General features: G+C 63.7%; 6 protein-coding genes across 6 annotated transcripts; 2 read left to right on the top strand and 4 right to left on the bottom strand.

Moving 5' to 3' along the window:
- Positions 1 to 114: 114 nt before the first annotated feature.
- Positions 115 to 2,702, bottom strand: EMIHUDRAFT_245953 (hypothetical protein; the record flags this gene model as incomplete). Its single annotated transcript, XM_005767567.1, has 3 exons — positions 115 to 1,747; positions 1,811 to 2,041; positions 2,116 to 2,702. 3 exons carry the CDS (start codon positions 2,700 to 2,702, stop codon positions 115 to 117), a joined length of 2,451 nt encoding a protein of 816 aa, XP_005767624.1.
- Positions 2,703 to 4,880: 2,178 nt separating this feature from the next.
- EMIHUDRAFT_119423 (hypothetical protein) lies at positions 4,881 to 6,561 on the top strand (the record flags this gene model as incomplete). The annotated part of the gene is made up of 2 exons (XM_005767566.1): positions 4,881 to 5,858; positions 5,938 to 6,561. 2 exons carry the CDS (start codon positions 4,881 to 4,883, stop codon positions 6,559 to 6,561), a joined length of 1,602 nt encoding a protein of 533 aa, XP_005767623.1.
- A 2,742-nt stretch (positions 6,562 to 9,303) lies between these two features.
- EMIHUDRAFT_459352 (hypothetical protein) lies at positions 9,304 to 11,204 on the bottom strand (the record flags this gene model as incomplete). Its single annotated transcript, XM_005767565.1, has 5 exons — positions 10,784 to 11,204; positions 10,443 to 10,534; positions 10,316 to 10,343; positions 9,566 to 10,240; positions 9,304 to 9,360 (listed from the first exon to the last, which is right to left on the bottom strand). The coding sequence occupies exons 1-5, from the start codon at positions 11,159 to 11,161 to the stop codon at positions 9,304 to 9,306; spliced, it is 1,230 nt and encodes a 409-aa protein (XP_005767622.1). The 5' UTR covers positions 11,162 to 11,204.
- Positions 11,205 to 11,596: 392 nt separating this feature from the next.
- EMIHUDRAFT_58387 (hypothetical protein) lies at positions 11,597 to 11,941 on the bottom strand (the record flags this gene model as incomplete). Its single annotated transcript, XM_005767564.1, has 1 exon — positions 11,597 to 11,941. A coding segment is annotated over one exon (345 nt), but the record flags the coding sequence as incomplete, so codon positions are not given.
- Positions 11,942 to 15,074: 3,133 nt separating this feature from the next.
- EMIHUDRAFT_445625 (hypothetical protein) lies at positions 15,075 to 17,500 on the top strand. The gene is made up of 5 exons (XM_005767563.1): positions 15,075 to 15,095; positions 15,656 to 16,258; positions 16,333 to 16,676; positions 16,849 to 16,936; positions 17,040 to 17,500. Exons 2-5 carry the CDS (start codon positions 15,656 to 15,658, stop codon positions 17,340 to 17,342), a joined length of 1,338 nt encoding a protein of 445 aa, XP_005767620.1. The 5' UTR covers positions 15,075 to 15,095; the 3' UTR covers positions 17,343 to 17,500.
- Positions 17,501 to 17,783: 283 nt separating this feature from the next.
- EMIHUDRAFT_245947 (hypothetical protein) lies at positions 17,784 to 18,727 on the bottom strand (the record flags this gene model as incomplete). The annotated part of the gene is made up of 2 exons (XM_005767562.1): positions 17,784 to 18,475; positions 18,682 to 18,727. 2 exons carry the CDS (start codon positions 18,725 to 18,727, stop codon positions 17,784 to 17,786), a joined length of 738 nt encoding a protein of 245 aa, XP_005767619.1.
- Positions 18,728 to 18,939: the final 212 nt, after the last annotated feature.

The following is an 18,939-nucleotide window of genomic DNA, read 5'->3' as shown; positions in this document are numbered from 1 at the left end:
GTATGTGTGTGTGTGGGAAGACCTGGGGAGACTCCGAGGCCTTTTTCAGCGCGCGGGGTGGGAGACATCTGTATGGAGTGTCCTTAAAATCATTTACAGTACCCCCTGCCCGTTTCAGTCCCTCTCGTCCCACCACCTGACCGACTTGCCCGAGCTCCGGCGCGAGGGGGAGGACGAGCCGCTGCGCCTGTACGGAGGAGGCTCGGCCTGCTGGTCGCCTGCCTCCGCCGCCTCCGCTTCCTGACCGGCCGTCGCCGCCTCTGGCTGTGATTTGAACCACTGCAGGTGCTCTTGGTGTGCAGCCTCGAGCTCTTTCTTGTACGTCTCGACGCGGGCGATCGACAAGCCAGGGTCGCTGGGCGCTACTCGCTGGTGGCGCACGGCGCCGAGGTGCATCTTGCGATGAATGGAGACGATGCGCTCCCTGTGGCGCTCAAGTTGCGCTATGATCTGGGGCGCATCGAGCCGCGACGACACCTCGGCGTCAGACATGTTCTCCCAGCGAGCTGTCTCGGCGAGGCGCGAGGCGCGCACCAGACCGGCGCACGCATGCTCGTGCTCACGCTGGTGCTGCCGGAAGAAGCCGAGGCTCGACGGAGCGCGCATCAGCAACCAGTATAAAGCGGGCTGCAGTGCTGTCGGGGTGAGCGTATCGGGCTGTCCGGTTCGGGAGAGGGCGCCGGACCGCGCGTCCGCATAGCTGAGGCCCCAGAGGTTTGTGGCGACGCCGAGCGTGATGTGCACCGAGGCCTCGGCGGCGGCAGCGCCTGCACCCGTCACGTGGACGGTGTCCGTCGTGTGCGGGAAGCCAGCCGGTACGTAGAGGCAATCCCCTGGCTTGAGGACCACGTCGATGAGAGGTTCGCCGAGTTCGTCAGTGCGGAGCGTGTCGTCGAGTTTGCCGCGTGCGAGCGGGTCAGCGGCGGGCTTCGCAAACGGTGGGGGCGGGGCGAAGACGCGCCAGTGCTTGGCTCCACGCGACTGCAGCACGAGGACGTTCTGCTTGTCAGAGTGCGGCGTCGCGGACGTCGCAATGCCCTTGCCAGTCACGTAGAGGTTGGCCTGGACGGGGAGATCGAATGAGTCCATCGCCGTCAAGCAAAGGCTGCCCAACTTCGGGTGGGTCGCCCCGGCGCAGTTGTAGACAATGGAGCCCTTGAGTAGCGCCTCCTCCACCTCGTCGAAGCGCAGGTATTTCGTCTGAACCAGGGAGACGTTTGCGAAGCCATAGAACCCAGTGCCTCTATCCGCCCCGGCCGCCCTCCATACGCCACTAGACGCAAGCTGATCTCCTCCCTCGCGTCTGCCAAAAAACTGCGCGAATGGGAGAAGGTTGTTGTCGGTGGCCACCGCGAGATCGTCCATGGTAAAGATGTCCGCGATCCCCTGCTGGGTGCGATAGAGGACAGGCGTTTGACCCCACTCTTTGTGCACAAACGACGCCGACGCCGCGAGCTCTGCGAATAGCGTCACCGGCGTGGGCTTGGCCCGCGAGAGCGCGCGCACTGGATGGTGTGGCAGGTTGTTGGAGGTGATGGTGTGCTGAACGAGCCTTGCCAGGCTTGCGATACAGTCCTCTGCCACGACGAAGCAGCGGGCGATGGCTGACCGCAATCGAGGGTTGTCGGATCCGGCCTCCAGCAGCGTGGGCTGACAGATCTTGCGCTGCTTGTCCCATAGGTCGCGGAGGCCCTTGTGCGTGTGCAAGAGGAACATCAGCTGCTCGAGTGGAGTAGGGAAGAGCAACCTGTGGGGCGCGGGCGCGGTTACTAGCAGTGACGGGAGAGAGTGTGTGTTAGTAGGCTCTCACTTGATCAACTGTGCGAACGTTGGAGAGATGCCGTTCCGCTTCAGGTCAGTGGGGCTGCCCTTGACGGACATCTGCTCTCCGCTGAACGTCACACGGGCCCTTAGCGCACGGTCCTGCAGGGTGCGCCACAGCGTGCACGGCAGACACGCTCCTCTCAGCGGGTTCGGCAAGCAAATGGTCACGCTGTTGGGGATTGCGATGTTCTCGTCCTCCAGATCAACAAACCCGTACCTGTGGCGCATTTCGTCGTACGGTGTGCGTGTGCTGCCAGATACGCGGCTCTAGTCGTACTGGACTGTGCGTACTGGACCGCCGTCTGCACACAGTTGACGTGCGCCGCCGCGAAATAGTCGTGATAAACCGGCTCGCCAGCCTTCAGCGCCCGGAACGTGCGCAAGAAGATGCCCTGCTTCGTGGTGCCGCCGACGACCGCTCCGCCACTCCGGTGGTCAAAGTAATCAATCCCCGTCAGAATTGCGTAGCACTTGCCGCCGTCGAGCCTCTGGGAGCGGCAGATGTAGTGCATCACTGCGCGAGGCGTGTCGGACGTCGCAATCATGCGCGCATTCACGTTGAGTCTTGGCGCAAAGATCGAGCCATCCAGCTGCTTGAGCACAGCGTCGCCCTCGCGGGGAGGCTCGAAGTCGAGCGGAAGCTCTCGTATCCGCTGCGAAGCGGCGAGCTTGGAGATGAGCTGGAGCGGATCCGCGGCGATGGGGCACTCGCGCTTGAGGTAGGCGGGGGAGAGCCTCACGAGGTCCGACCCCTCCGGCACATCGGCATTCACCGCAAACTGCGATCCGTTCCAGCACAGCGCTGGGTGGGTCCACACGTCTTTGTCCATCTGTGCGCGGGCCAGCCACGCCTCGCGGGCATTGTGCGTGACTTCCATCGTGACAAACTCTGTCGCGCCATCACCACCACGGCGCCGCGTACGCCGCGACGAAAAGGGAGGAATAATTCTCCTCAATCCTACCGCCCGGCCACACACAAGTTGGCCGCTTTGTGTATCTCGAGATCTCGAGAGAGGCCGCCCGCAGGCCTCCCCGAGGGCCCAAGTCGTGAATTGGCTTCCTGTCAGTCACCTGTCTGTGCAGAAAGAAAGAAAGAAAACAGACAACCAAAGGAGGGATGGGAGGACGGCACGCCGCCACCACACAGGGATTTTAAGGATAGGAGTGTGGTGCTAGCCGTCGCCCACCCTATCCCTTGGTCGTCTGCCTCTTTCTATCTCCCTTCGCAGTCCCTCGCCGATTCTCGCTGTAACCTTCATGCCACCTCGCGGTCGTCCCACTCTCGTCGACGTCGTTCTCCCTCCTGTCGCTTCCTCCTCTGTCGCGTCGCTCTCGTCTGCCTCGTCCTGCGACGCCGCCGCCGCCTGCCGCTCCCTTGCGCTCGCGGCTTCTCCCGCCTTTCGGCGCAACTCCGCCCTCCTCGCGGCATATTTTGGCCCCTCGAGTTTATCAAGCTCTCCTCGTGCAAGGACGACTCTTCTGACGCCCACTGCGATCATTTGCCGCCAAGTCATATCGTTGCTCAGGTCCACTCTCTCTTCGAACACTTGTACCTCCACCGATGATGTTGGCGCTGGGGTCCCCTTCGGGTGCATCGTTACAACTGACGACGGGATCACCACAGGTGTTTCGTCCTCCTCGGAGTCTTCTTCCCCGGCTTCCTCCCGTTTGGCTCTACGTTCATTTCGTTCAGCGTGGCTCACCCTCCATGCCGTAAACAGGCGCTTTATCCCACCGAGGCTTCGGCCAACGAGGCTTCGGCCAACGAGGCTTCGGCCAACGAAAAAATCTCCACCCTCGCCCTCCGCCCAGCCCTCCGCCCTCCGCCCTCGCCCTCCGCCCTTGCCCTGGCCGGCCTGGTTGGCATCTCTTCATCTTCACGCGCCAAGTGGGAGGGAAGTGGACGGGGCCCTGAGCCGACCTAGCCGCCAAACGGAATGGGGCGCCAAACACGTGCCGGATTACCGTGCCCCTTGCACGTCGGGCACGGCCTTTCGGTTCGTGAAGGGTCGGTGCGAGTCGTGAGACGTGACCCCCTGGAACAACCGTACTCTCCCGCTCGTCCATCTCCGTTGCTTGGTTTTCCAACCTTGCACAACTTGACCCACAACCAACTGGGAGGCCAGGGCTCACAGACTTGATCGAAAGATCCCATCCCGGGATGGACCTCCCGGGCTCTGGACAGGGTGGCCCGCCACAAGGACCCCAGGAATTGCGACTCGCCGCTTCCTCCCACTGTGAAGTGTGAGCTCTGTGTCCTGTTTTGCCAACAACATACCTAAATCCTATGTTCTTCTCTCTCTCTCCTGAAAGAAAGAAAACAAACAACCCAAGGGAGGGATGGGGTGAGATGCACATCCCGAAAGAAAGAAAGAAAACAGACAAGCCAAGGGAGGGATGGGAGGACGGCACCATGCACATCCCATAAATAAAATAAATAGAGCAGTCATCTCCCGTAGAGATGGGCAACGCACGAACACAGAGGTACAGTAAAGAAAGAAAGAAAACAGACACGCCAAACGAGGGATGGGACGAGGACAGGGTCCCCACCTGCACGAGCAGGATTTTGGAAGAACGATCAGGGGGACAGGTGGGGCTCTCCTGCTCCTGACAAGGGACACGACAGACTCGCAGCGCGGTGCGCGGTGGACTCCCACATCCACTGGCGGTCTCATCTCAGTCTAGCGACCTGCCTCCAGCTTGTCGCTGGCAGTCTCTCCTACCACAGGCACACTGACACAGGGGTGGCAGGGGCGGCGGCACGAGTCTCCCACATACTATGCGGGCCTCACTAGAGGTGCGGCCTGTGCGTGTCCTCAGAGGTACAAAGAAAGAAAGAAAGAAAACAGACACGCCAAACGAGGGATGGGACGAGGACAGGGTCCCCACCTGCACGAGCAGGATTTTGGAAGAACGATCAGGGGGACAGGTGGGGCTCTCCTGCTCCTGACAAGGGACACGACAGGCTCGCAGCGCGGTGCGCGGTGGAGGTACAGTGCGTCGTTGCATTGTGATTAAAGTTCTTTTGGGGGGCAACATCCACTCGCTTGTTGTGCATGACGCTCTTGGCGACCATCCTCTGCCTGCCGGCCTTCATGCAGAACTTTCGCGTGCCGCCGCAGACACACCGGCATCCAGCGGCGGTCATGGGAGAGTCCAGCGACAGCGAGGCGCAGCGGCAGCAGCAGCAGCAGCAGCAGGAGCGGCTGAGAGCGCTGGCAGAGCACTTCCTGGCTGTTAGTTGCGCCATCGCGTTGAGCCCAAACCTGGACCTGCAGCCGTTCACAGTTCCTCAGGGCTGGCTCTCCTCCCCTTCGCCGCCGCCGTCCCAGGAGTTCTCCACGCAGGCGCTCGTGGAGGAAGTGGAGAGGCGCGAGCCCGCTCTCGCTGAGCTGATCGATGCGTGCGTCGATCGCGCTCCCTCTCTCTGCCGGCCCTCGGCGATGCTGCCTCTCGCGCGCCTCGCCGCGTGGGTGCCGAGCGAGAGGTGGGTGCGGCCGCTGGATGCGTGGCTCGGAGAGACTAGCGGAGGAGAGGCGGAGGCGGAGGAGGAGGAGGAGGAGGAGGAGGAGGAGGAGGGGAGGAGGGAAGAAGAGGCGCTGCGAGGGCTGGCGGCCCACCTCCTCGAGGAGTGGCCTGTTCCGCAAGCGCTCCACGGCGCCCTCGCCTTCGCCGACCGGCCTCTCTCCGAGGCTGCGCACCGAGTCGCAAAGGCCTTCGTCGCGGTGCACGCCGCAGCGGGCCGCGGGGAGGCGTCGGTGCTGGAAAGCCTGCGGGAGCACGTCGCGCCGGGTATGACGAAGGCCGCCGCCAAGCAGTTTGTACAGCCGGGTGGGGCGGCTGGCGACGGCCCGCTCTTCGCGCTGCGGCGCGCTCAGGTGGCTAGCCTCGGCGGCGCGGCTTGGGTGGGGGAGGCGGCGTGCGAGACGCGGCTGGGCCGTTCGATCCTGCGATCGGGCGAGCCGAGCGAGGAGTTTGGGTCGGTGGCGCTGGACTGGGCTTGCCGCTACGAGGAGGCGCTTCCGGCCGCGCAGGTGCCTTTCCGTGGCCCCGCCTCCGCCCTCTCTTCCTCCGCCTCCTCCCCTGCACGCACCGCCCTCTCCCGGCGCACAGATGGCCTCGACAATCGACTTTCTGCTCGAGATGCGCGCGACGCAGCCCGACTACACCTGCGTCGGCCGCACCCCGAAGACGGTGCGCGCCGCCCTCGAGGCATACGTCGCCTCCACCATCTCCTTTGGCGAGGTGCAGGACGAGGCCTTCCAGCCAAACCCGCGAGGGCTCAAGCCGTGGTTCGAGCTCGGCGCGACCATCCCGGCCCGCACAAAGGTTCGCGTGCCGTACGAGGGCCCGTGCGAGCTCGGGGGCGCCGGCCAGCCGGGCGCGGAGCCGGCGACGGTACGCGTGGCCGAGATCCTCTCGCTGCGCCGCCTCTTTTACGAGGGCGAGCAGCTGTGCAACTGCCTCGAGGACAGCCGCCGCTCGCAGAGCAAGTACCTGCAGCGGGCGCGGGAGCGCGTCTCCTCCTTCTGGAGCCTGACGCGGCAGGAGGAGGGCGGCCCCGTCGAGCACCTGTGCCTCATCGAGGTGTGGCACATGGGGGGAGGGCGCAACGAGATCCGGCAGGCCGAGGGGCCGAGGCCGCGCACCATCCCCAGCGCCGAGGCGTGGTACTGGCTGCAACATTGGTGCGAGAGGGAGGGCGTCGACCTCTCCACGTGGGACTGCTACTCCTAGCCGCTCTCGTCACAGCCGCCTGGGGAGACGCGCGTTGGTGTGTGGGATCCCTGGAGAGCGCGGAGAGAGCGGCCCGGGCTAGAGAGGAGCCCTGACGACCGCTGTCCTATGTAGTCTTTGAGTACATTTGTCGGGTACATCTACAAAACCCCGGTCCTATGATATTACAAATTTGGCCATGATTTTTACGGTACGGCCTTTTGAAAGAAAAGCAGCATACACACCCCTTATGGCAAGGAGTCCTTGGAGCATCGTGCTGGCACAACGCGGTGAGGTTGAGACGGTCGAGGGGTCCCGTACCATGCGGAATCGACCTTATCCCAGTGCTCAGTGCTCAGTGAAGTTGAAGACCTCGTGAAACAGGCACGCACGACCACGAGCAAAAGCGAAAAGGCAAGCCATACTCGGCCGTCCCTGATTGAGCCGGCTGACTGCTCCGCCGCCTTGAACGACTGCGCACCGCTCGCCTCGTCGCCACCCATCCAGCTCGAAATGGCTGATGTTAGAACGTCGTCGACGCCGTTAGTTGATGGCGGCCTCCCCACGACCGCGTTGCCGCGTCAGCAAGCTCATTGCACTTCGCTTGTTGTCTACAGCATCGCCGTGGTGAGCATGTTGACCGGCGCCCTCCTCCTCTACGCTGGCCTCGATAGCGCCACCTGCACCGCCTTGCATATTTGCGATGCTGAACCTCCGCCAGAGCCCAAGAAGGCAAACCTCACGTTGCTCGAGAGCTTCACGTATCTCATGTTCGCTGACAGCGTCAGCGCGAGCCCCGATGTCTACAAGATTGCTGCAAAGTCAGTCGCCGGCACAGCTCGCCTCGTCGAGATGGAGATGCCGCCTGGGACCAAAGATCAATTCCACGAGCATCCTTCGCAGCTGACGTATGTGGTGCGGGGCGGCATGCTCAACATCAACGGCACCTCGTACCCTGGAGGCGAAACGCTCACGTTGCCTACAAACACCACCTTTATTTTTCCGCCAGGACTGCACCAGCTCAAAAATGTGGGAATAACCCCGATCAAGCTCGTGATCGTCGAGGCGTTGCCGAAGGCGCTGCCTCTTCACCCCTACGCGCATTTTAAAAAGCGGGACATCGACTTGTCGAGTCGCGGCTCGAGTCAGCAACACCAAGCGCAAGCGGAGACGGAAATGTGGTGCATGGATCTGCTGTCCTTGGGCCCAGGCGAGGCGGGCAACGGGCACACCTCTCAGCTCATCTACATGCTCGAGGGCAACTCGGTGATCGTCTCAGAGCTCGACGGGAGGGGAAGCGGCAGGTTGACCGGCGCGACGCGGACCCTTGCCAGAGGGGAGGGTCTGGCGCCACCCTTTGCAGACTTCCTGATCCGGAATGGGCCGCAGAGCCCGGCAGCCGAACTGCTCAACTTTGAAGAGAGGCCCGACGATGGTGAACCACGCTCACGATGTCGAAGGTGACGAAGAGCTCCGTAGATCCATATTTTTTACGTAATGATTGCCGATTAGTGCGACCTGCGTGAGCCGTGTCCCGTGTAAAGCCGAGACCGTACTCCGTTGATAGGTCGTGTACGGCTCTAGAGAGACTAGCTCGAGTCGGCTCAGCCTGGGGATAGCGCGCGTAGTGCAAGAAAGTATGGGGAGTTGCACACTTCTCATTCACATTCTCAAACTTTTGCTCATGATCAAGGCACAAGCCACAAGCGATCACTGTGTGAAAAAAGTCAGCCAAATGTCAGCGGGTAATATCTAAAACCCGGCGCCCGCCCTCTTTCTGGCCGCGTCCCTCCCCTGTCCGATCTTCTGGTTCCCTCGTTTCTCTCCCGTGACGAAAAACGAACAACGCACCAGGCGACTGCCTGAGAACGCGGGGATCGAATCGTAGGAGGCACCTAGAGCAAAATTGAGCCCGCTCAGGTGAGAAAAAATATAAGGGTCAAGCAGGTTTCGAACTGGCGACCTTCCGCTTGCGGAAAGGTATCCAGCAAGAGATCGCTGCGAGTGAGAGGGAGGTCGCTGTTCGAAACCTATGCATACCGGGGGAATTAGACACCACAGATACGCACACACCGACGCCCGAAGTGCCGAGAAGGACGTCATTAGTACGAAACCTCAGAAGGCCATGGGCGCCGAGAGAACATTCCCCCGAGAGGACAAAAAGAAAAGACTAACCCGAACCTCCTTCCCTGGTTCCCCCCGCCAAATGCCGCCGTTCTCGGGCATGCTATCCTGTGTAAGCAGGGCAGGTGGGGGAGGGGGGCACTCCCCCTGGTCTGATACTGGGGTGTGACTGTCTCTAGCGTCGGAGGCAAGGCAGAAGATAAGAATATTCAATTTTCTGGTTCCCTCGTTTACATAATATAACGACGCCGACCGGGACCGCCGTGTGGCCCGTGTGCAGCGGTGACCGGTGTGGTGCGTGAAAAGTGAATTGTCAAATGTCACAAACCATATTCCGGATATTGAGAGGTACATCAATGCGTTCAGGCCCTTCAGACATAATATAACGAAATAAGCCACAAAATAACGTATACGTGCGGAACGCGGAGCAGTCCCGAGATGGACATATACGTCTACTGGTTGCGCTCGCAACTTGCACCCGACCACACACACACAGTCACAGACACACGCATGCCTCATGCGCAAAAGGCAGCTACATAAATCACCATCGCCCTCCTCGGGGGGCAGCCACGTCTGAGCGGTCCTCGGGGAGGAGCACGACCTTCGACCCCCGGGGCGCCGGCTCATCTTCCTCCGAGTCTAAAGCCGGCGCCCTCCAAGCGACATCATCGAGGTAGAGAGGGCGGCCGCGGCCGGCTACAGAATGAGGTGTGCTCCTTCTGTCTCCCGCGCGGCGGCTGTCGCTGCTCGCGCCGCTGCCCACGGCGCCGCCCGCGCGGCGGCAGCTGCTCGAGCCACCGCTCAGCATCGTGCTGCTCGGCGACGAGATGCCGCGCCGCCGCGAGCCGCCGCCCGGGTCGAGGAGCGGCTCGGGCGGGGCGGCCGGCGTCGCCTCGCCCACGGCGCTGTCCAGGTCGAGGCTGCGAGAGGGGCGAGCGCTCGGCGCAGACACGTCCGACTCTGCCATTGACTGCGCGAGTCGCGTGGCCATGTACGACTCGTCGAGCGGACGGTCCGAGGGGCTGTCCGAGGAAGAGCTGTCCGAGGAGGGGCTGTCCAGGGTGGCGCCGGGCCTGCCGTCGCTGCGAGGGTCGTCGCACCGCTGCGGCCGCGATGCCTTGGCCCTGGGAGGCGCCGCCATGGCGCGCAGCATGGACTCGGCCGCCAGCGCCTTGACGAGGCGCTCCTTGTCGCCGCGCTTGTCGCCGCGCTTCTTGTCGGCGTGCTCCTGCTCGCCGAGGCGCGAGCTCCGCTGCTCCTGCGAGCTTCTGCTCGGTGGGGTTGACGCCGTGCTCCCGGGCCCGGCGTCGCTCTGTCCGCCAGAGACGACGGAGATGCCGAGACTCACCTCGCTCTCGCCCTCTCTCGCGCCGGGGCCCCTCCTCACGGCTTGCCCCGCGAGGCAGCCGCACGAGAAGGGGTACGAGCGGAGGGGCGCCGGCTCCGGGCTGGCTCGAGGGTCCGCTAGTCTGGCTCGCCGCCTCGCCCGCCGCCACGCCTCGTGCTCCGCGTCGCGCGACTCGAGCGCCTCGTCGGCGTCGTCCTCGTCGCTGCCAACCAGTCTCGCAATTTCCACCTGTGGTGCGGAAGAAGGGGCCTAGACGTGTCAGCTCGCGGGCACATTTATTAGAATGGGTCGGGGAGAAGGCACCGTCGGCTGGCGATGGCCGCCAGCGAGCCTCGAGCTAAAGTCGGAGAGCTGGCGAGTCGCCGCCGCGAGCAGCGTCGCGAGCCCGCCCGCCTCGGCGCCTCCGCCGCGCGGGCGGCTGTGGTCCCACTCGGCCGTCCCGCCGTAGAAGGCGACAAACTCCTCCTTGGAGTAGTCCATCCCGTCCGACACGTCGACTCGCAGTCCCGGCGCCGCGCCGCCCTCTTGCCGCTGGCTTTGCCGCCCGCCGCAGTTGGCCAGGGTGAAGAGGCAGAGTCCGAGGAGGCCAACGGCGGCGAGGGAGGCGGCGACGTCGCTCGAAAGCGAAGAGCGCGGCGCGGCGGGAGGCGCAGACGGCGGTCGTGGCGGAGGCGGCAGAGGTGGATGCGGTGGCGGCGGTCGAGGCGGCGGCGGTGGCGGTGGCGGCGGCGGCGGCGGCGACATTGGCGACGGAGGCGGGTCGACGGGAACCGTGCAGCTGATCCCCGCCACCGTGTGCAAACTGCCCTCGCCCCAAAAGTGGAAGGCGCCAGTGCCTTCGATGTGGAGGTCCTCGAGCTGGAACACGAGCTTGGCGGAGGTGGCGCCGGCGCTGGCTGGCTCGGTTTCACCCACAAAGCGCTGACCAGCCTGACTCACTCCGTCATCTGGGATGAGCCACGCGCCTTGGGTGCCAGTGACTCGTATGGGCGCCGCCTCGGCCGTGTGCGGGTTGTCATCCGCAAAACTCACTTCGATCTCTGCAAACGGGCGCCACGGCGTCACCTCTACCTCTATCTTGGTGATGCCGCGCAGGTCCGACTGGTGCTCCACGCGGTACGCGATCTTGTCGACTGCGCAGGAGGCCATCGCCCCTTGCCCGCTTACCCGCGTACTCGCTCGCCTGCGTCGCACGTAGTCTGCCGTCACTATAACAGCGGGTCGTGTGGGTGTGAACAGACGCCGTGCACAGCCTTGAAGGCGAGCACGTTGAGCACGTTGAGCACGTTGAGCAGGTTAAGGAAAAGGTTTTGCTTCCGAAAAGCCAAACTATATAGGCTCGCACAAGCGAAAAGGCCGTCAGCGTCGCAACCTTTTCTAAGATCAATCTCTAGTAGCTTCTTACGTTGCTCATACATAGTACATAGAATGTTTGCCCCCCAAAAGCTACACTGAGACCACCACACGCACACAACGCGCCGCGCGCCGCGCGGACCCTCACTCCTCCGGGATGTCCGCCAGCCGCGCGTCCATCTCCACCAGCATGCCCTCCACCCACGCCTCTCTCCCGGACCGCTCGGGCGGCAGCGCCGCCTCTGCGCACTTGCGCGCCTGCTCCTCGTTGCCCAACCGCGCGTGGCACATGGCGATCCCGCCCAGCGCGCCAACGTGCCACGGCTTCATCCGCAGCACCCTGCGGCAGAGCTCGACGGAGCTCGCGTACTCGCCCTGCATGTAGCGCAGCGTCGCCAGGCGGTTCAATGGCTCCGCCCAGTCGGGGAAAGAGGCTGCGATATCCTGCAGCGCTTCCGCCTCGCCCGCCGTGTCAGGATTCTGCATGAGGCGCCTCTCCGCCTTCTCGAGCGCGGCTCGCGGCGCGGCGCCCTCCTCGCCGTACCAGTGGCTCCACAGCTGCTCGAGCGCCTTTTCTGGACGCTCGCCTCCCACGCCCTCGAGGAGCGTTCGCTCCTGCTGCAGCCGCTCCTTGCGAGCCGCGAGCTGCAGCCGGCGGCGGCGAAGCGAGTCGTACAGCCCGCCCGAGTCTGCACCAACGCCGTCGTTGGCGTCGGCAGCCGTCAGCATCGGAGAGCCGGCGCGCCTTCCAAGCGGGCCGGCGAGGAGGCCGACGGCGCCGCTCGGAGACACAATCGCTGAGAGAGTCAGCGACAGAATCGGGAAGACGGCCACTGAGAGCATCGGGGCGGCTTTGGGTGGCGGCTGTGCGATTTCCGCGCAGGGCGATTTCTTCTTCTTCGGATTTGTTGCTTCTTCGGCGGCGTCGCAGGACGGGGCAGAAGAGAACAACGCGACAGAGGAGGAAGTGACAAGGGAGAGAACGACGAGGGTGGGACGACCGCGTGGTGGCATGAAGGTTGCAGCGAGAATCAGCGAGAGACTGCGAAGAGAGATAGGAAGAGGCAGACTCCCTAGGGTGGGCGACGGATAGCGCACCACACACCTCTCCTTAAAATCCCTGTGTGGTGGCGGCGTGCCGTCCTCCCATCCCTCCCTTGGGTTGTCTGTTTTCTTTCTTTCTTTCTTTTCTTCGTCGCGCTGGGTTTGAACTTTCTGCGGGGTATGGTATGGTACCACCACCCACGCTGTAGATGGACAGAGGAACCAACAGAGCGCAGTGGGAAGGGGAAGGGGGGAGAGGCTGCGAAGGGCGAGGGGGGGTGGAAGGGGGTGGGCAGTGCTATGCCACCTGCCTCGTGCGCACCTCTATTCTGCTCCGGAGTGACTCGCCACCGCCATCCCTGGGCCCACTGGGCAGTCGTGTGAGGGGCCGCCCCCTAGTGGGTCCCCCGACTGACCCGTAAACCAACTATGTTCGGAGCCTGGATAGGGTGTAGGCCGTTCGGAAGGTGGGTCGGGAGGGGATACCCCGCTAGGAATAGTCTCCCGCGACCCCGCCCGCCCGCCCGCCCGCCTGCCCTGCCCGCCTGGCCGATAAGATCTCTTCACCTTCTCATTGGTGGAGTATAGGTACGAGGGTGGTGTGGCATCTCTTGCGGGTCTCGCCAGGGGCGCCTGCCAACCTCGCTTGCGAGGGGCGTGTGGCATGTCTGAACGGACTCGTGAGGGGCGCCTGCCAACCTCGCTTCGTCGAAGCGGCGCTCGGTACCCACACCCACCCCGCCGCATTCGTCGCCGGCGCGCGACACGTTCCCGTCGGCTGGACTGCCCTCGTCGAGTGCGTGTCGCCAACCAAGGCGGGACGCACTCAGGGACAGTGCCGGCGGGACGCGGCTCGAGAGGCGGCTCCCGCGGAGGCACGGCTGGCACCTGTGGCGCGGGGCTCGTCTTCGGAAAGACCAGGATCGCTCTACTGGCAAAGTTCTGGCTGACACGCGCGCCCGGTCGAGCCTTCGGCGGGCGCGCTGCGGTCGCACGCCTACCCAAGTCATATGCCACGGCGTGCGATCTAGATTCAGCACACGCGCCTCTGCTCGCAACCACTCATCCAATGAACTGTCGTCACCCATGAGTGCGAGTTAGGGCTAGCGGCTGGCCAATAGCCTGTGAGGAGGGCGTCCATAGACACCTCACAAGACCCCACACACGGTCTCGTCCGTGCCTTGCGGCCGGCGACGAGATTGCTAGAGGCGGAGCAAGCCTGCTCTAGTCTCACACGTTCGCCCCTGTCGCCTGTCTGTGTTGTTGTGCTGTTGTTTGTCTCTTGGCACCTTGGAGTGCTGGGGGGGGCGACAGGGGGGACGTGGCCTGAGTGATGTGTACGCCCACTCAGGATGTGTGGCAGCCCGCTGGCTGTGTGTCTTGTGAGCTTGTTTGTGTCTGTGTGTCGCTCGTGCGTGTCGTCATCATCTGTCTTGCGTCCACCCATACCGCGTTGGTGTCCAGTCCGAGCCTGACTGTTCTTCACCTTACTACATACATACATACATATGGTAACGACCAACCCACCTCGAGACCATACCCCCCCCGCCTGCTGACAGACCCAGCCTCCCGGAGACCGGGGATGGGCGGTCAGGACCATACCCCCCCACCCTTTGGGCCGCGAGGGTACCATACCATACCCCGGAAAAAAAAGTTGGAACCCTGGTATACTATTCTATACTCTGGAGGGCGCCTGGGTCTAAATTTAGTGCGGTGTTAAGTGTTTATCTACTGCATCTTTAGTGCACTTTAGCGCGAATTAGCGCGAATTTACCGCGAATTTAGCGCAAATTTACCGCGAATTCCGCGCAAATTTAGCGCGAGTTCACTGCGACTTTACATCCAGATTTAGCGAGGTTGTGCGTCTTTATTTAGCCGCCGCGCACTCCAGCCGCAGCCCCTCGCTGGGCCTCCCTTCCCCTCTCCCCCTGCAGTCCCCTGCCCACTCGCAAAAACTTTCCCGTCCGTCACATCCCCAACCGAACGAACGAAGGTTTTTCAGCTGAATATCAGCCTCCGGGCCCGCCGAGCGGCAAAACGTTTGCCGGCAGCGGGGCGTGAAGTCTGAAGATGGTCACGGGCACAGCATGGGTTGTGCGGTCGGAGGTGCTGCTTTGCGGTGGCGCATTCAACTGTGCTGGTCCTCCTCTCGGGAATCGGTGCTGTGCCTGTGCTCAGTCGGGGGAGATCTTGCTCTGGAGGGCTGCATATCTAGCCTCACTGGGAGCCTGCCTTTGGGTCATGAGGGCAGGGGCCAGGCATCTCCTGTGGTGCATTCTTGGCAGCCAAGGAGCAATCGAGCAAAGCACGCGGCCATGGCTAGCTGTGGCCTGTGGGCTGTGGTGTGGCCGGGAAGCCGTCGGCTAAAGAATGCGTGCCCGCACTAAAGATGCGGGACCCACACTAATGTACAAACAAACACTCTCTAATGTACTGCAGCTGCCCGCACCTAAAGTGAACTAAATGTGGCGCTAAAGTGGAGATAAAACACACTAAATATGTGCTAATATGTGCTAAATATGTGCTAAATATGTACTAAATTTGCGCTAAGTCGCGCTATATACGCACTCGAACACACACTAAATAGCGCACTAAACTATCACTAAAGTTCATTCACATGCACTAAATTTAGACTCAGGCGCCCTTCTACTACCCAGGTACCCCTGCTGTGGCGGGCACAGCAGAAACCAGAGAAACCCACTATAGAGTTTGTTGATGTTGTAGAGATTTCACGTTGTAGAGCGCCTCTACATCGCTCTACAACGCACGCAGTTCGTCACGCGGCGAATGTAGAGCTCTACAGCTCTACAGCGCTCTCCACTCTACATCCTCGACACCCTCCCTCAGGTCCTGCGACGCCGCCGCCGCCTTGCCGATCCCTTGCTCTCGCGGCTTCTCCCGCCTTTCGGCGCAACTCTGCCCTCCTCGCGGCATATTTTGGCCCCTCGAGTTTATCGAGCTCTCCTCGCTCAAGGAAGGACGACTCTTCTGACACCCACCCACTCCGACAATCTCTCTCTCTCTCCCACTCCGATCATTATTTGTCATGTCGTTGCTGAGGTCCACTATCGTGTCGGACACTTGTACCTCCACCGATGATGTTCTGGGGTCCCTTCGGGACAGCTGACGACGAGATTACCACTGCGATTCGGGCCCGTATGCGAACTGCGCGATTTCTCCCATCGCTTTGGTTGGGCCACAGCAGCTGTGGCGCCACAGCAGAAATACACACATATTTACACACATATGCCTCCCGCCGTCCTCATGCTCGGCACCGGCGAGTACACCACGGGCTTCACCGGCTCGGGCGCCTCCGACTCGGACAAGTCGACTGGCGTCGTCGCGCTCGTGATGCTCGACTTGCGGCGGCGCGGCAAGGTTGGCAGGCTCGGGATGTGCGGCACAGATGGCCGGAAGCTGCCCGCGATCCGCGCGCACATGAAGGCGGCGCTGGGCGACGTTTACAGCGGCATCGACCCCTCCTGCATCGAGACGTGGCCGCCCGACGGCGTCGTCGACCGAGAGGCGTACGTGGCTGCGGCCGATGCTTTTGGTCCCGGCGACGTGGCGGTCATCTTCACGCCGGACGACACGCACGGCCCGATCGCGCGGGCCTGCCTGGCGCGCGGCATGCACGTCCTCCTCACCAAGCCGCCCGTCAAGACGCTCGAGGAGCACCGTAGCCTCGCGGCCGCGGCGGCGGACGCCGGGCGGCTTTGCGCCGTCGAGGTGCACAAGCGGTACGACCCGATCTACAGGGACGCGCGGGACCGCGTGCCGTCGCTCGGCGCCTTCTCCTACTTCACGGCGCACATGTCGCAGCCCAAGCACCAGCTCGACACCTTCAAGGCGAGGTTGCTCAGACTTAGTGATTAGTGTTTGATCAGTGCTTGATCGGGCAAGCACCAGCTCGACACCCTCAGGCGTGGGCGGGCAAGTCGAGCGACATCTCGTACTACCTCAACTCGCACCACGTCGACTTCCACGAGTGGTGCCTGCGAGGGAGGGCGAGGCCGGAGGCGGTGACGGCGCTCGCCTCGGACGGGGTCGCGAGCGAGCGGGTCGGCCGCCCGTGTGAGGACACCATCACCCTCGCCGTCCGGTGGCGCAACAAGCTCGAGCCTCCGGCGCTGCAGGAGGAGAACCAGGGGCGGGAGGGGCGGCAGGAGGGTGCGGCGGCGCGCTCCTTCACAGGAAGCGCGGGGCACGCGGTGTACACCTCGTCGTGGATCGCCGCCCGGGCGGACGTGCACTCGCAGCAGCGCTGGCTCTCCTCCTAGACACTTCCTAGACACTTCCTAGACACTTCCTAGACACTTCCTAGACACTTCCTAGACACTTCCTAGACAGCAGCGCTGGCTCCCCTCGCGGCCACTGCGGAGGCGTGCCCCGGCGGGCGGGGTGTCTCGACCAGCCCTCTCTCGAGCCCTGCCCTGCAGGTTCTACATGGGGCACGGCGGAGAGATGTCGGTCGACCAGGCGCACCGCGGCTACACGGTCGCGCAGGACGGCAAGGGCTTCGCCTCGGTGTAGCCCCCGCCCCCTGGCCCCGCCCCCTGGCCCCGCCCTGCCGGAGCCGGCCGAGGAGGCGCCTCGCTCCCGGCCCAAGCGCCCTCTCTCCCGCTGGCAGGTGAACCCGCTCTTTTGGAAGCCGGCTCGCGACGCCCTCACGCGCGAGTTTACCGGCCAGCGCTGCTACGGCTACCTCTCCTTCGAGGCCTTCGTCGACGCCGCCGCCGCGTGCAACGCCGGCCGCGCGGTGCCGGAGGACTACGACGGCGTGTTGCCGACTGTTGCGACGACGGCGGGCGCGACGGCGATACTCGAGGCGGGGCGGCGCTCGCTCGACGCCAGCGGGCGGACGATGGAGCTCGTCTACGCGGACGCCGCCGCCGAGACGCCGGTCGGCATCCGGGCCCTCGACTTCTCGTGAGGGCACAGGGAGCCCGCACGCTTCGCGGGGCGGAGAGAGGAGCAGCTGAGCAGGCGAGACACAGCCGGCCACGTGATGTACTGATGTTGCGCCCGCGGTGTCGCGGTGTACGTAGCGCTTCCGAGGGAACTGGGAAGAACGAAGAAGCTAGATTGCCGCGGAGCTTTTTTTTTCGCGTGGACGGCCGTCTGGACCGGTGGGAGGTGCGGGTGGTGTGGACGCTGGACCGTGTAAAGCCGTACGTCGTTTTATGACGTCGATAAGAATTAATATGATCAAAAATAGGGCGCGGCGCGCCAGCCAACGAACTGTGAATACTTACGACGCATCTGAACATTAAAACATTTATGTCACGCAACGATGGAATGCAACAACTCAGTCCGCACGTCGGGACAGGCGTCACACCCTCCCCGCGCACTCATGTCGCGACCACGTGCGAATTCACAGCCCCTCCGCCAGCGGCTCCGAGATCTCGATGAGCACGTTGTCCACCGAGAGGCCGAGCGGGAGCGGCAGCCCGAGCGCCTCGCTCGGCGCCTGCCCGCACAGCTGCAGCTTCAGGCTCGCAGCGGAGAGGCGCAGCCGGTGTAGCGGGAGCTCTTCGGCTCCAGCGCGCGCAGGCAGCGGGACGAGCGGCGCCCACAGCGCCTTCAGCGTCGGCGTCCACAGGACGGGCAGGCCGCCGCGAGCCGGCGCACCCTCCGCCGCGCTGCGCGCGCTCGACCAGCCGCTCACCTCAATCTGCGGAGCAGCGGCAGACTCGGGAGGCCGCTCGACGCACAGCGCGCCGCCGCCCTCCTCAAACTCAATGGCAGCCGCGGTGGCGGGGACGCCCCAGACGCGAACGCACGCCCGCTCCGCCTCGGCGTTCGACACGTACAGCCGCGAGCCCCACTGCCCCACTGTGCCCCGCTTGGAGACGAGCGCGCCCATGCTCACGTACTCGAGGTACGGCCCGACGGGAGACTCGTCGTACTCCAGCGCGACGACGCCGCCGATGCTCCAGCCAAAGAGAGAGAGGGCGCGCACGCCGTCGGGCAGCGCGCCCGCCGGCGGGGACCGCACAACCGCTGGACGGAACCAGAGCCGACCGCGGAACAGCCAAGGGTAGTCTGCGTCCTCGCCGTTGCGCTCTGATGGAGAGGCGAGTGGCGTGCCGCGAAGAAGACCTCGCAGGAGCGGTGGGGCGCGTGGCGAGGCGGCGGCGAACGCAGTCAGAGTGCAGGACAGAAGCATCGGGACGAAGTCGGTGCGGTTGGGTCGCGTGTTCACGGCGCCTGCATCTGAGGATCTGTTGTAGTCGTCAAACATTGAGCAGCGGAGGTGTGCCGAGGGGGACCGGGAGGCGGTAAGTCGTCGTCGCCCGGCGCTGCTTGCAGCACCATGGCGAGGGCGCTAAGAGGTTCCTCTTTTCCGCGCCCCCCCCGCAAGGCGCGCGATACACACGTAGAGTCACTCTTCTGTTGCACTGTTGCCCCACTGGGATAGGGTCGATTCCGCATGGTACGGGACCCCTCGATCGTCTCGCCCTCCCTCACTGGATGATGCTCGTGAGGGGGGGGGGGGGGGGGTCACTTTCCTCAAGCTAATTCACTTT

The sequence above is a fragment of the Emiliania huxleyi genome, assembly GCF_000372725.1.
Source record: "Emiliania huxleyi CCMP1516 unplaced genomic scaffold EMIHUscaffold_484, whole genome shotgun sequence".
In the NCBI taxonomy this organism is placed as follows: domain Eukaryota; phylum Haptophyta; order Isochrysidales; family Noelaerhabdaceae; genus Emiliania; species Emiliania huxleyi.
Note: the sequence above shows the minus strand (reverse complement) of the source record. Positions and strands in the feature narration are given on the sequence as shown.